Below are 14,955 nucleotides of genomic sequence, written 5' to 3' on the forward strand. Positions count from 1 at the left end.
GTTAAGATACATATGCCATTTCATGCAATAGGTTCCTTCAGGGCCAGTGCTAGCTTTTTTGTTGCCCTGTGTGAATAAATATTGTGCTGCCCACCCCCCCTTCATTTAGTTTCTGTCTTGGGCCTGCCAAAAGAAGCCCAGCTCCTTCCAGCGACCCAAACTTTAAAACTGTCACCCCTCTACCCTCCAGGTCTTCACCCCCTCCCCCGGAACCCATTTCTGGTGCAAGAGTATTAGAAGTCCTAGGCAAATCTTATACTCTTGTACTCAGTCTTCTGCTCATTCCATGAACACAGTTAATTATGCATTTATAACAGATTTTACATGAAAAAGAATATTCAAAAGTACAGTCTTCTAAAGGTAAAAAATATATATATTCCAAGTATTTGCATGCATTTCTTTGGTGCCAACTAGAAAACCCTACAAAAAATAAATTTGGACCTCATATGGCATTACAGCTACTGTAATGCATGTTAGGTGTAGGCTTGACCCTCAAAATGCCAAGAGTAAATTATAATTAAAATATAATAAATTTACAAAAACAGCACTAACTGCTAGCACTTAGGGCCAACTATTAAATCAGATCAAATTGGATTTGGTTTGCCAGTGTCTCAGTGCTGGGGAACTGAATCATTTTGGAGCTGGGATCTTCTCGAACCAGAGCCTTGCTGAAGCTAAGTGCAATTTTGTTTTGTTATCTACCTGTGCTTAATATACTAGGGCATTATAGTTGCCAAAGATTGTGCCCTGCCTGTTACAAAGGGGCAGAATTTAAATTGAAACCTGAGAGAGAGCCATTTAGTCTGCTTTCTAGCTAAACGGCTCTTGGCAACTGACTCAGTGCATTGCAGGGGGCAATCAAGTCCTCGGTCTGCTTTGAACTTGAACGAGACAGCCAGCAGTACAAATTCTTGGGGAGAGCTAAGGAAAAAGCTTACATTAGCTAGCCAAATCTGGGGGAGGGTCTGTTCAAAAGCAATAGCAGATACAGTGTCCAGTGAACAGCCCTGGCCAAGTGTTAACTGTTTAACACCCTCCCACCCTGCCTCTCTACCCACCCACAGGTTTGTTTTTCTGATATAGTCTGTCTAAATACATAATTGGCAACAAGATAAATTAGTAATTTGGTATTTCCTTAGGTGTTATCCATCAAATAAATTTACCAAAATGAGGACTATCCAATTTAACTATTGGGGAGTCTTTATTCTGAGGGAAATCATCTGGAAACTTAGGGCTTGCCCTATTTAAGAACATAAGAAAATGCCATACTGGGTCAGACCAAGGGTCCATCAAGCCCAGCATCCTGTTTCCAACAGTGGCCAATCCAGGCCATAAGAACCTGGCAAGTACCCAAAAACTAAGTCTATTCCATGTTACCATTGCTAATGGCAGTGGCTATTCTCTAAGTGAACTTAATAGCAGGTAATGTACTTCTCCTCCAAGAACTTATCCAATCCTTTTTTTAAACACAGCTATACTAACTGCACTAACCACATCCTCTGGCAACAAATTCCAGAGTTTAATTGTGCGTTGAGTAAAAAAGAACTTTCTCTGATTAGTTTTAAATGTGCCCCATGCTAACTTCATGGAGTGCCCCCTAGTCTTTCTACTATCCGAAAGAGTAAATAACCGATTCACATCTACCCGTTCACTTAGAGAATAGCCACTGCCATTAGCAATGGTTACATGGAATAAACTTAGTTTTTGGGTACTTGCCAGGTTCTTATGGCCTGGATTGGCCACTGTTGGAGACGGGATGCTGGGCTTGATGGACCCTTGGTCTGACCCAGTATGGCATTTTCTTATGTTCTTATGTTCTAGACCTCTCATGATTTTAAACACCTCTATCATATCCCCCCTCAGCCGTCTCTTTTCCATTAGAGACATTATCTCCATTATTGAGCATTAAATCGATTATAGCTCCCTCGTGGGTTCCATTACCATTTGTTTGAACAGAGCCCCTTGCAGGGCAATCACTATCTCTCTACTATTGTTAGATTCTGCAGAAGGGATTCTCCAGTCTATATCCAGCAGATTAAATTCTCCAACAATTACCACTTCCCCCCTTTCTTTCCCATCTTTTGGATATCTTCAACCAGATCTCTGTAAATCTCTTCCATTTGATTTGGAGGCCTATAAACCACTCCAATAAGAATGGATGCCCCATCATATTTTTTTAGGTTGGCTCATAGTGCTTCTTCTTTGCCCCATCTTCCTTGCAGCTCAGATGCTTGGATATTGTTTCTGACTAAAGAGCCACTCCACCCCCTTTTCCTGTCCTCTCTGTCCTTCCTTAACAAGTTATAGCCTGGTGTATCATGAGACTCCGTGAACCACGTCTCCGTGACAGCAACAAAGTCCAAGTCCGCCTCTACCATTAGGGCTTGCAGATCCGGGATTTTATTGCCCAAACTACAAGCATAAATGCTTCATAGCTTTCCAGCTTTTTTCGTTAAATTACTACATTTCTTGGACTCCTTTTGTGACTTATTTAGTTGAGTTTTGTTATCTACTTCACCCTTTTCCATTGCATTTGTATTTGGGGGGTAACATTCTAATTTCTTATTGCCACCCCCAGCATCTAGTGTAAATGCCTTGTGACATATGTTTTGAATTTATCTTAGGATCCTTTTTCCTGCCACAGACAGATGTAAGCCATCTTTGTCAAAGAGCTTTTTACTGTTCCATAAATGGCCCCGGCCCGCAATAAATCCAAACCTTTGTTCCTTATGCCAGGATTTGAGCCATACATTGAAGTTATTAATATGGCTTAGCCTCTCCTTTCCATGAACAAGTAACACTTCTGAAAAGGCAAAAAAACAAAGACAACCTTATGCCGTGGAAAGATTTTATTGATTTATTCTATTACAGAGCCCGACTCCGGCCGAGTTTCGCCAATTAAGGCTGCATCAGGGGCTAAAAATATAAAATTTAAAAAAATGTTTTAAAAACAAGTGATTAAATAATTATATCTATATAGTTCATAAAACTTTTTCATAATTTTTTTATAAAACTCACATGACTTCTGATGGCAAAGAAACTACATAAGTGTATTCTTATGTAGTAATACTGTCAAGTCAAATTTCAGTCTAAAATAAAAAATTAAATCCGACAATGAATGTTTAAAAGAACTCGAATTTTTTGCACAGATTAAACGGATACTGAATTTGCATTTTTGTTTCAACAGACCTTCTCTATTTTAAATTTTACATCTATTGTGAAAGACTACATAAACAATTCCTTCTGTGGTAACAAAGTATCAATATGCAATAAAATTGTATATAGCTGACATTTAGTAACATGTGTATGAAAAAAACCACAGTTTAACAATGTTAATGATACTTTGTTGCAGCAAATTTTAAACTCTATGTATATATATCTGTCATGAAGGGTTTATATTTTTATGGCACTGTGAATAATATAATTGTCCAAATTCTAAGTTAAAAAATAATTTCTACTAAACAGCGGAACTTCAAATGTTTACCTTGATCATGCATACAGGTCTCTCCGCTTCACAAACTGACAACGTATCTTGCTCAAAATTATGTTGTTTAAGAATAAGGCAAAAGTAAAAACGATGTGTCTATAATGTAAAACAATATGCCAGGAATATATAGTTACTCACTATGAAGATACTGTAGCGAAGATTAGCATTATATACCTCATCAAAATGTCAGTGCAAAACTCGATCAATTATTTACCAACTTCATGTCACTAATGCCAAAGAAAATCTTATTCTAGGCTTTAAAGAAAAACATTTTTCTTCTGATAATTTATCTCCTTTTTCTCTAGCTTTTAACTCATAATTCATTTCACAACTGTCAACAAAAGTCTGTATAGTGAATTTATAAGCGTTCCTCTTATCATTACAAACCACTTTCTATATGTCCATCCTTAATTCTAGCAAGGTAACCTTACATACTCACGTTTTGCCTTCTATTTCACACCTCTCAAACGCAATAGGACAGGTCCTCATGATGCTAAGAATTCGTGACTATTAATGGGTCTGATTATATATGTTTTCTTTAAAAACGGCGCAAAATTAAGCATGACATCACATCCTCAATCTGTCAATCATGTCAACGAAGCTTTATTGTTAATGAACAATCCTAAGTCGACAGTGAAAACCTTGATAGTATACCAACTTTTGAATCGGATTTAGAAAGGTTTTGAAACAGAGCTTAATGTCACAAACAAAAGCGTCCAACACATCTATCTACCACTCATAGATCACAATAAAAAAATATATTTTTCTTTTCAGAAAACAGCAAACAAATGATAAAAAGAAAGTTATAAGTCAATGTACATTAAAAATCACTCGCTGTCTTAATAAAGCTTCCTATTAACGTCATGATCAGATGTATTTAAACCCACTACAAAATAAATAAAATTTAAAACTATTGCCATAAAAAATTACATTACCATGACAGATAAATATAATAAAAAATATTTTTTTTAAAAAAAAGGGGGGAACAATTACCAAACTCGTTTATCCATTCTTATCAATACTCATATAAAAACTCTATAATGACATAAATTGCTCTTAAATAATTGTTTTTACTAAATAAAAATAAATTACCACCAACAAAGAAAGGCATGTTATAAGTTATTTAGCTTACAGAAATACCGAATAATCTATTTCTTGGTTAAGACCAAACTGTTCCATAGTATTAAGTTTGAATATAAATTGTTCTATACGCAGCAACACTTTATCTAGGTCGCCTCCTCTCCAATTTAATTTTGGTTTGCATAAGACACAGAATGTATAGTCTTCAAATTTATGATTAGCCGTGATAGAATGTTCAACCATTGGTTTGCCTTCAATTCTTCTGTTTATTGAACTTTTGTGCTCAATTAATCGTTTATTCAAGGGACGGATAGTTTTGCCAATGTAATGCTCATTGCAGGAGCAATAAGCTACATAGATCACGCCTTCACTTTTGCAATTCGTGAATTGTGTTAAATGAAATGGTTCTGATTGGTTATTAAATAAAATCTGTTTGGTTCTGCGATTTACTGAACACACAGAGCAAGAACCACATGGGTAATGACCCTGTGGTCTCAAATCCTTATGTTGTTTTTGAGGTAATGCGGATGGAACAAGTAAATCTTATAGATTCTGTTCACGTCTGTTAGCGATAATTAATTTACTATTACTAAAACATTCCAAATTCTGTAAAATATAACAATGTTTTTTAATAGTTTTGATAATTCTGTGCGACATATGATTGTATGTTAAAGGAAACACTGTAATGTCTTTTTTTCTCTCTTTCCTTTGATTTTAATAGAGTCTGTCTATCCTGTACCTTCGCTCTTACATAGCCTGTATTTATATGTGTCATAGGGTAATTCTTCTGTACAAACCTCGATTTTAATTCTCTGGCTCTTTCTTGAAAGACTTCTTCTTTAGTGCATAGTCGTCGTATCCTCAAGAATTGGGAGTATGGCAAGTTATTTTTCATTGACTTATTATGACAGCTTGTGTAATCCAAAAGTTTATTACTATCTGTGGGTGTTTCGTAAAGATCCATACTGAATTTACCATCTTAGAATGAAATCTGGATGTCTAGGTATGGAATGGTTTCTTTTGAGTAAGACATGGTAAACCTCAGATTGGTGTCTATATTATTCAACCAATTCAGAAATACATCTAATTCACTAATATCTCCCTTCCATATCATAAAAACATCGTCTATATATTTTTTTATTTTTGACTTTTATATACCGATCTTCTTGCATTTGATACAAATCAAACCGATATATATATATATATATATATATATATATCTTCGTCAAAGTAATATGTTATGCATATATTGTGGGTCTTGTTTCATTTTGCTTCAAATTTATCAACATACAAATTGGCTATTGATGGTGCCATGGAGGCACCCATAGCTACCCCTTTGGATTGGAGATAGTATCGTTTCCAAATTTATAGAAATTCTTGTGATAGCTATTCGAGCTAGTTCTAAATAATCCAGATGGGATCCGTTTGTAGTCTTCTCTAGAGAGTACAATTTCTTCTACAATAGCTAATGCTTCCAGATGCAGTATGTTTGTATATAAGGATTCAATATCCAAACAAACGATCGTGATGTCTGATTCTTCTATATTAAGACTTTCTAATGTTGTTATGATGTCACTTGAATCTTTGACATAGGAGGCCATTTTGAAACGTGAGGTCTTAAAGATTTATCGGTCTACCTGGGGGCAAAGTCAATGATTTATGTATTTTCGGAAGTACGTATATAGTCGGTGGTAACTGCGTTTTGAAACTGGACACCGCTGGACCACCAGGGACTTTTGGCAGATCTTGGGGGGGGTCTCAGGAGGGTGGGGGATTGTAGTAAATTAATTTTGGAGGTATTGGGGGCATCAGGAGGGTGGGGGGTTGTTAGATTTTTACTTTTTTATAAAGATTGTCTTGCGAGCCCTGGACCCCCGCTGGACCACCAGGGACTTTTGGCAGGTCTTGGGGGGGGGGGGGGTCAGGAGGGTGGGGGGTTGTAGTAAATTAATTTTGGAGGTCTTGGGGGGTTTTATTAGATTTTTACTTTTTTATTAAAGATTTGTCTGTGAGTCAGATGCAGCCATCAAAAGAGCCACATCTGGCTCACGAGCCATTGGTTCCCGACCCCTGGTCTAAACAAATGTTTCTCTGTAACCTCGTGACTCTAATTCAAAGGAGTGTTGTCTTAATTACTGGGGAGAAAGATATTTAAGAATGACCAAATTCGATCACAAATTAAGTCGGGCTCTCAGGCCTACGAGACCCGACTTCCTTATGCACAAGAGATATATTTATTTATTTATAACTATTAAATAAGAAGTAAGAAATAAAGGCTATTATTCATAAGAAATACACTGTCTATGTTGTCCTCTGTGTCCTTGTAACTTTTTATTGCAATAACAACCAACAAGGACTAAACTTCACAATCTGGGTAAGAAATAAGCATGGGGGGCAGCTTGCTTGTTACGGCGGTACTACCTAACCAATTAAGCCTGATACATCACTTTGAATGCATATACAGTGTTGCTCTCTGCTTCAACGGCAGGGGGAAATGTGGAAAACAGGATTTACATTCAGACAACACCCAACAAGGCATCGATCTGAACAGTCTGGGTAAACAAGCATCGGAGTAACTTGCTTGATGCGGCGATTACTACCCTTAACCATTAAGCCTTATGCTCACCTTTGATGCAACTCCTCTGATTCAATGACAGGGGATGGCAGGAAATTTGAATCAAAAAGTTACCAACAAGGGCCCTGAACTTGGTGGTTGATGAAACAAATAAGGATGGGAAAATAAATGTGGAAGCTTGCTGGGCAGACAAGATGGGCTGATTGGTCTTTTTCTGCCATCATTTCTATGTTTCTAGATGTTTCACTTTAAAAAAAGTAACACCACTGCAAATATTACACCAGGCACTAAAACACCAATACACCTCCTAGTAAGAAAACAGAAGAAACCAAGCTGCTACAGATTCCTACACGCTAGCAGAATACCTCTCCTCGGTCACACATGCAGACCCTCACCCAATACAGAATAAAGAGACCATAAAGTATAACTAGAAGCATGCAGGCAAAAACTGAATAGGAAAACCTCAACAAGTCAGACTCTATGCAGTGCAACAATGGAAATCAGAAACCTTCACCAACCCTCAGACAAACATAAAAACAATAAATATAATAAATACATCATAATAGTATAAACATATTAATAAATAGAATATTTCAAAACAGCTGGTGAATGGATGACCCAATAATTAAAAGCAAGTTGTTTTAAATTTCTCAAACACCAATAAAATATTTCAAAACAGCAGATACAACAAACAGCATCCAAAAATTGAAACTAAGAAGGATAAAATAATTCACGCTCTCCTTGCCTGGAAACTTTTGATTTCCAATCACTCAGTGTCGTGAATTAGTAAGAAAGAGATGCATAAACTTTCTCCTCTCTCTCTCACACAGATATATATCTATACATACATATGCTCCCTCTCACACACGTTCTCATGTTCCCTCTTACATACTCATATTCACACACACAAATCCCTCTCTCTCACACATATACATGTTTAGACCCACACAAGAACACCCCATGCTTCAATACCTCAACTTTTCCTAATATAAAAAAAAAGAATTTAATGCTTAAAAAAAAAAAAAAACAAGCTTACTACTATTTAGACCTCTTATTCAATCTCTGCGAGCATATTCAAATCTCATGAACATTACTTCTTATATGCTCTCATACACATGAAGTGCCAGCCCTCAAGTTCTGAAAATAGTCACAGAGCCAACAGTGAAAGGGAAGAGCAACAATATCATTGCCACTAAACAAGTATTTTGACTGGAGTGGAAAGAGACAAGATAGGAATTATTTGGGGGTGGGGGAGAAGAGGAGAAAACCAGGAAGCAGATGCTGGGGTTTAAGAGTCAGAGGAATGGATACTTGGAATTTGTGTGGGGGTTGAGAAGCAGGGGAGAGAATAATGGAGAAAAAAAGAAACCCCTGCACCCTGTCGTTCACTTGTGGAGAAACCTTGCAAGCATCACCCCCACTTCCAATCCAGACCAAGGAATGGAGATGGGGGTGAGGCGGCCACGCTCATCGATTTTCGCCCAGAGTGCCACCTACCCTGCTGTTAGTAGGTTGTATTAGGGAGGGAAAACAACAATGGCGGGGGGGGGAGAACGAGAACAGGGCGTGAGGGAAAGGGCAGAGTATATCAGCCTGAGCCTCGGCCTGGAAATGCAGGCAGCCCAATCTCTTTACCTTGATGTTGAGTTTCCCGCTGCCTGCGGGCAGACTTCCCTCCCCCTCCTCCAGTTGCTCGGGTACGTGAATTACTTTTGTTCGGAACCCAGTGTCCGTGGCATTTTCCGATCTCGGTTTCTTCTTGGCCACTCTCAGCTTCACCTGCTGGAAATCTTCTTGCCGCTTCCTCTTATTGCTCATGCTGCTATTGGAACGTAGTACCCCGGGCGTACCTCTTTCTTTCACTCCTCTTCTCTAGGATGAAGGGGTGCGATGGGTTACAGTGTAACCACGAGGTCGACAGCAAATGGACAACAACCAGCCTTTATCCTCCCCTTTTCGGAGCACCAAAATCCACGGAGAAAAGGCCAACAAAAGGAGAGCTCTATCACTAATACTGCTGTCAGCCACGCGATCTACAAGCCTTCCACGCCACATGCAAGTAGCAAAGCGTAGCTACTTTCAGACAACGCGCGCGACCAAACTTTCTCGATTTCCGTTTCCGGGCTGCTTCTCCCCCCCTACTTACTATGCCTGTACGGAGCGTGAAATTGGACAAAATAGTTGATTTCACATTACCAATATCTAGTTCTTTGGATGATAGAGGAATAAGAAGGAAACAAAGCAGATTAGCTCTAGTTCTTTTTTTGTGTTACATCCTTTGATCTCACACTATGGGAAAAATTAAATGCCTGAACACATAGTAGATAAAATTACTATTCAAACGCAAAGGGAAACATCTATTGAAAGGTTTTTCTTCATACAAGATATTTCAATTCCCCTGACATTCCTTATGCCTCAGGCACAAACGTAGGTCTTCATTTACTAAGACTTTTCTCCCATTCTGCATCTATGGGAAAAATGCGTAGTAATTGGTGCCGTAGATTGTAAACTCTCATAGAAGAGGAGAATACCTACAGTACCTGAATGTAACTCACTTTGGGCTTACCGCTGATAAGAAGAGAGCTAAATACAAATAAATAAATACACTACCCACAGAAAAAATTGAAGAACATATATAGACAAATGGTAACATACTGAAAAAATGGTTACATTAACAACAAGAGTCAAGGCTTCAACCTAGCTACTGATTGTACTGCCTGTGAATCAGCATACCTAGGAAAGTGAGTTCTCCACCCTGAAATTGATATAGATTAAACAGGGGGGAACATGCCAGTGTTTACTTTCTCTTCCTCTCTCTGTGGGTACTAGTGACACAGGAAGTGCAGGAGGGAGATTCAGGGAGCTAAATTTAGGCTCTTGAAATCCAGAACATCCAGGGTTGCATTCTCTGAAATGCTCTCCATTCCATGCATAGGACCCAGGCCCTGCGCAATCTGGAGTGCATTCCATACAGTTGCAGCGAGTGGAGTTGAGGCATCATCATCTTCCCAAGTTCCTGTGAACTAGTGCAGTACCAACTGGTGCAGGAACTATAGATTTGGAGAGAGCGCATGCAGCAGAAGGGAAGAAAAGTAGGAGCAGCAGTAGAAGCTCTGGTTCACACAGAAAGCCCAGTAAGAAGAGGAATGGAAACAGTGTTCGGCCAGAGTGTGTGTGTCTATGTGTGTAGAACGTTTAAGCCGCCCCCACTAATCCAGGACAAGCTCAGGGTGACTAGAAAGAAAAAGTTTTCAGGTATGGGGAGCAGGGAATTTTTCCATCCTTATTGCTTTTTGTAAAATGATTTAATTTTTTATGTGTTCTTAATTATTGAATGTTGTTCTGTTCATCAGCTCTTTGGCAATATTCCTTTTATTAGTATGGTTTATTATGATTGTAAGAAACAAATTCCTCTCTGGGAATGATTAGTTAGTGAACATACAAATAGTCAGTGAAATGTTTCTTAGTTTATTTTCACAAGCTTGCACCTTGTCATACAGGTGTAGGCACATCTTTATATCATTCTGCAGTTGATTATATATCTTTTAGTCCCTGTTTCACTTCCCCATCTCAGTTCCCCTGCAGTAAGCTCCTTACTCTATTCCCTTTTTTTTTGTTCCCTGTTTCTTGCCATCTCTGGCAGGTCTGTTTGCTTGCTGTTACTAGATTGCGGTTTTCTCTGTTTATCTGTATTTTGCAAAAAGCTTGTGCAAAAGCTGGGGAGGGGGTATGGGGAGATGAACTCTTGACACAAAGCAAGGGGAAGGGGAGAGGGGTGACTGGATTTGCAGCAAGGCCTTCTAAGGACTTTTATTTTGCAAAAGGTTTGCGTAAAAGCAGGTTGAGGAAGGGGTGAGAGGGTCTACTATCCACCTGTGCTCTGCCAGGATGAGATAAGTGACCCTTCCTCTTTGGCTCTAACAATCTATTCCTAGCAGAGGCATTCTGTGGTTTACTAAAGGAAAAAGGGAAAGGGAGGGAATGGCTCAGTCTGTCACTGTTTTATACTCTCTTTTTAGGATCGGCTTAATAGAATAGCAGCATGAATAAAATCATTAAGATTATATTTTAATCTCCCATTATATTACTGAAATAGCAGCACCTGGAGTCATTTATTTATTTAGTGCTTTTTTTATACCATCATTCATGATACCAATCATATCATATCGGTTTACAAGAAACAATGGTGCGATAACATTAACATCAACATGAACAATAGGCGAAAAGTGCAAAAGTTACAATAAAACAGGGGCACTCGAACTGGGAGGAGGAAGAGCCAGCGGCATGGGTAACACAGAAATAAATAATATCTGATCATATACTCAGGACTATAATAATAACATGAACTCAGGACTGAGTACTATCAAATATATAAATAATATCATATGCTCAGGACTGTAATAATATCGTATATTCATGACTAAATAGTATCTGGTCATAAAACTCGGAACTAACTAATATAGAGTTAGAAGCCATGTCAGGGTTGGGGTACATTGACTGGAGGACCATGGCGAGTTATTGTAGTTGGGGAGGTCATAAATCAGGGAAGGCTTGTAGAAATAGCCAAGTCTTGAGTTTCTTTCTGAATGTCAGAGTGCAAGGTTCTTGTCTAAGGTCAGGGGGCATGGCGTTCCAGATGGTTGGCGCCACTGTCGAGAAGGCTCGATCTTTGGTGGAAGAGAGGTGTGTGGATTTGGCTGGGGGGGTGTGTAGTGAGCCCTTGTTGTTGCGGAGCGCTCGGAGAGCGATCCCACTTCCTGAGAGAGGTGTGTCCTTGGGCCGCGGCTCGACCCACAGGATTCCGAAGAGGGCCGCGGGAGGCGTGGCATGCCCGAGCATGGGTAGGACGGAAGCAAGACTGGAGTGATGACCAGGCGACAGGCCCTCCTCCGAACCTGCACGCTTCGGAAGACCCAACAATGCAATGTTGGTCTTGTGAACAGTCCTCCGACCGTTCCCAGCCCTTTCAGACCTGCCGCAGGGTACGGCACAAAGCAGCAGGCCGGACGGAGGCAGGACAGCGAAGACTGGAACATAGATTCAGACGAGACTCAGAAGCAGGGTACTGGGAGTGCAGACGTAGACTCAGAAGCAAGGTACTGGACGTGCAGACGAAGACTCAGAGACAAGATACTGGGCATGCTAACGTAGACTCAGAAGCAAGGTACTGAAGGTGCAGAGGTAGATTCAGAAGCGAGGTACTGAAGGTGCAGGGGTAGACTCAGGAACAAGGGCTGAAGGAAGACATGAGCACTGTCCCTCAGGGCACCCCGCTCAGACCACTCCTGGGACTGAGTCAAGGGCCACCCTGTCCCACGCGTCCCCAACACTGCCTTGGAGGGCAGGGCACGGACCACGCTGAGAACAGGAAAATGCAGGAGAGATCCAGGCGAAGCAAACTCCGATGCTGGGATACTGACATCCGAAGCCCCGTCGGCTGGCAGGAAGGGAAGCTCCAAAGCACAGGGACGAATCCCACCTGTTGGCCACTCCAGGGCCCAACAGGCCAGAAGGCTCAGGAGCCAGACGAAGACAAAGGGCAGAACATCTGGGACTGGATTAGGAGCTGGATCAGGCACCGACATCAAGGCAACAGGGAAGAAGCAGGTTGCTGCACACCGGCAGCCAAAGCAGAATTGCTGCACACCGGCAGCCAAGGTAGGATTGCTGCACACCGGCAGCCAAGGCAGGTAACAGGGTCAGGAACAAGGACTTCTGAGAGACTTAGAAACGAGGTACATGGCTTGCATCACAGATGGCCCTAATCAGCCCACCCCGAGGGCTGGTCACGGACCATGGCGTGGCTTGCCGCGAGGTACCAGGACATTGGAAGACACAGGATCAAGGTGCTAGCTTTCAGGAGATTCAAGAGCAAGGTACTTAGCTTTCAGGCGAGTTTCAGGATCAAGGTACAATAGAATCTTATTCCATTTGAGCTCAGGTCTTTGGATGATGCAAAAAAGTTCAGACAGTTATTGAAAGAGCACCTTATCCATCGTGCATACAACATATTCTAGATGGCTACTAGCAGAATAAATACCTCTACAGATGTGAGAAGCCTGTTACATTTTGTGGGTGATTGATTATTTCCTTTGTTTATATGAGACTGGTTATTTTTGTCTATGTGAATTATATGTAATTTGTGTGGTATTGTATTTATTATTTTATATTTTATTATGTATGTTATTGTTGTAAATCGCCTAGGCCTCTCTGTGGTAGGCGATCAATAAATTTTAATAAATGAAAAAAAATGAAAAAAAGGCTTGTATATTTGGGCTGGACCATGGATACCGGATTAGAAATCAGACCTCAAGGCAGGAACAGGAACAAGCAAACATCAGGACTGGAACAACTGGAAACATCAGGACTGGAACAACTGGACAAGAAGCTCCGACGGAAAACATGGAACACTGGACCTTGCAGAAGGCTGGAACACAAGGCAGCTCCTGGAACGAGGATCTCAGGAGTGACCAACTCCTTGCGAAGGCAAAGACAGACTGAACGCTGAGCCCTTTAGTAGCGCTGAGGTGGACAACGCCCAGGGAGGGGTCAGCAGGGGGCCACACCTGGCTGACCCTTGAAGAGGAGCGGAAAGGCGCGCGCCCGCGCCTAAGGAAGCTGGAGAGCTGGTGCTGGAAGCTGGTGGCGTCCTCAGCCACGTGGAGGACCCATGGAAGCCAGGCAAGCATGGGGGCAGCCCTGCCCTGAAGCTGGAGAAGTGGCAGGCTGCTGGAGCGGCTTCCAGCCGCGAAGTCAGAAGCAGGAGAAAAGGTAAGGCTGGCTGCAGGGGCTGTAGAGCCTGAGTAGGCTGCAGGCACCGGCAGGGACGGCCTCCCTGCCGGGCGAGGACCCGGACTGCAGCACGGGCACCGGCAGGGACGCCCTCCCTGCCGGCTGAGGACCCCGGGAAGGCAGAGGCACGTCAGGGAGAGCCCGGAAGGACAGCGGGGTTCCCGGCCGCGAGGGAGAGCTCGCGGTGGGTTGGCCCCGCTGCATGGGGGAGAAGGTAGCCGGGGAGGAGCCCGGACACCACGGAGTGACCGTGGCAGTGGCAGCAGTGTCGGCGGCTCGACTAGCCGCGTGAAGGTGAGGGCCTGCCCGCGCTCCTCACGGGCAGGATCGTAACACTTGTAGGCTTCTCTCATGGGTCTAGAAGAGAAGTGCATCATGAGTGGGTAATGTATATCGATGGGTGCTCTGTTATAAATAGCTTTATGGATGATGGTGAGACATTTGTGTAGAATTCTAAAGTTTACAGGGAGCCAGTGCAGATTTTTCAGGATGGGTGTGATGTGGTCTCTTCTGTTGGAGTTTGTTAAAATTCTGGCGGCGGAATTTTGTAGCATCTGAAGCGATTTAGTGGAAGAAGCGGGAAGGCCTAGCAGAATGGAATTACAGTAGTCTAATTTGGAGAATATAATGACCAGGAGTACCGATCTGAAGTCTTGAAAGTACAGGAGCGGTTTGAGTCTTTTTAGTACCTGAAGTTTGAAGTAGCAGTCTTTGGTTGTGTTGGTGATGAACTTTTTTAGATTTAGCTGGTTATCAATTATAACTCCGAGGTCTTTTGCTTGGCTGACCAGGGTGTTGGTGTGAATTGAATGTAGGTTATCGTTGTGGTTGAGAGATATAAAGAGCATTTCTGTCTTAGACGTGTTAAGAACAAGGTTTAAGGTAGTAAGTGTTATGAACAGCGCTGCCCGTGGGTCCCCCTGCGAGCAGGCCACTTACCCCACACTGCTGACTTCGCCGACGCGGCAGGACACCGCCTTCGGCCTGCCCACGCGGCCCGGAGGCCGCCCTGGAATCTCCT

General features: G+C 41.7%; 1 protein-coding gene across 6 annotated transcripts in view; it reads right to left on the reverse strand.

The window, feature by feature from the left end:
• TEX10 (testis expressed 10) overlaps positions 1 to 9,260 on the reverse strand; it is a 678,603-nt gene extending 669,343 nt beyond the window's left edge. For all 6 annotated transcript variants that reach the window (XR_003854633.1, XR_003854635.1, XR_003854634.1 and 3 more), the window contains exon 1: positions 8,778 to 9,260. Coding sequence is in view for 3 of the 6 variants with exons in the window: in XM_029589917.1 (XP_029445777.1) it covers positions 8,778 to 8,960 (183 nt within the window). In the remaining 3 variants the exon portion in view is untranslated. The remainder of the gene's footprint in view (positions 1 to 8,777) is intronic.
• Positions 9,261 to 14,955: the final 5,695 nt, after the last annotated feature.

The sequence above is a fragment of the Rhinatrema bivittatum genome, chromosome 2 (assembly GCF_901001135.1).
Source record: "Rhinatrema bivittatum chromosome 2, aRhiBiv1.1, whole genome shotgun sequence".
NCBI lineage: Eukaryota > Metazoa > Chordata > Amphibia > Gymnophiona > Rhinatrematidae > Rhinatrema > Rhinatrema bivittatum.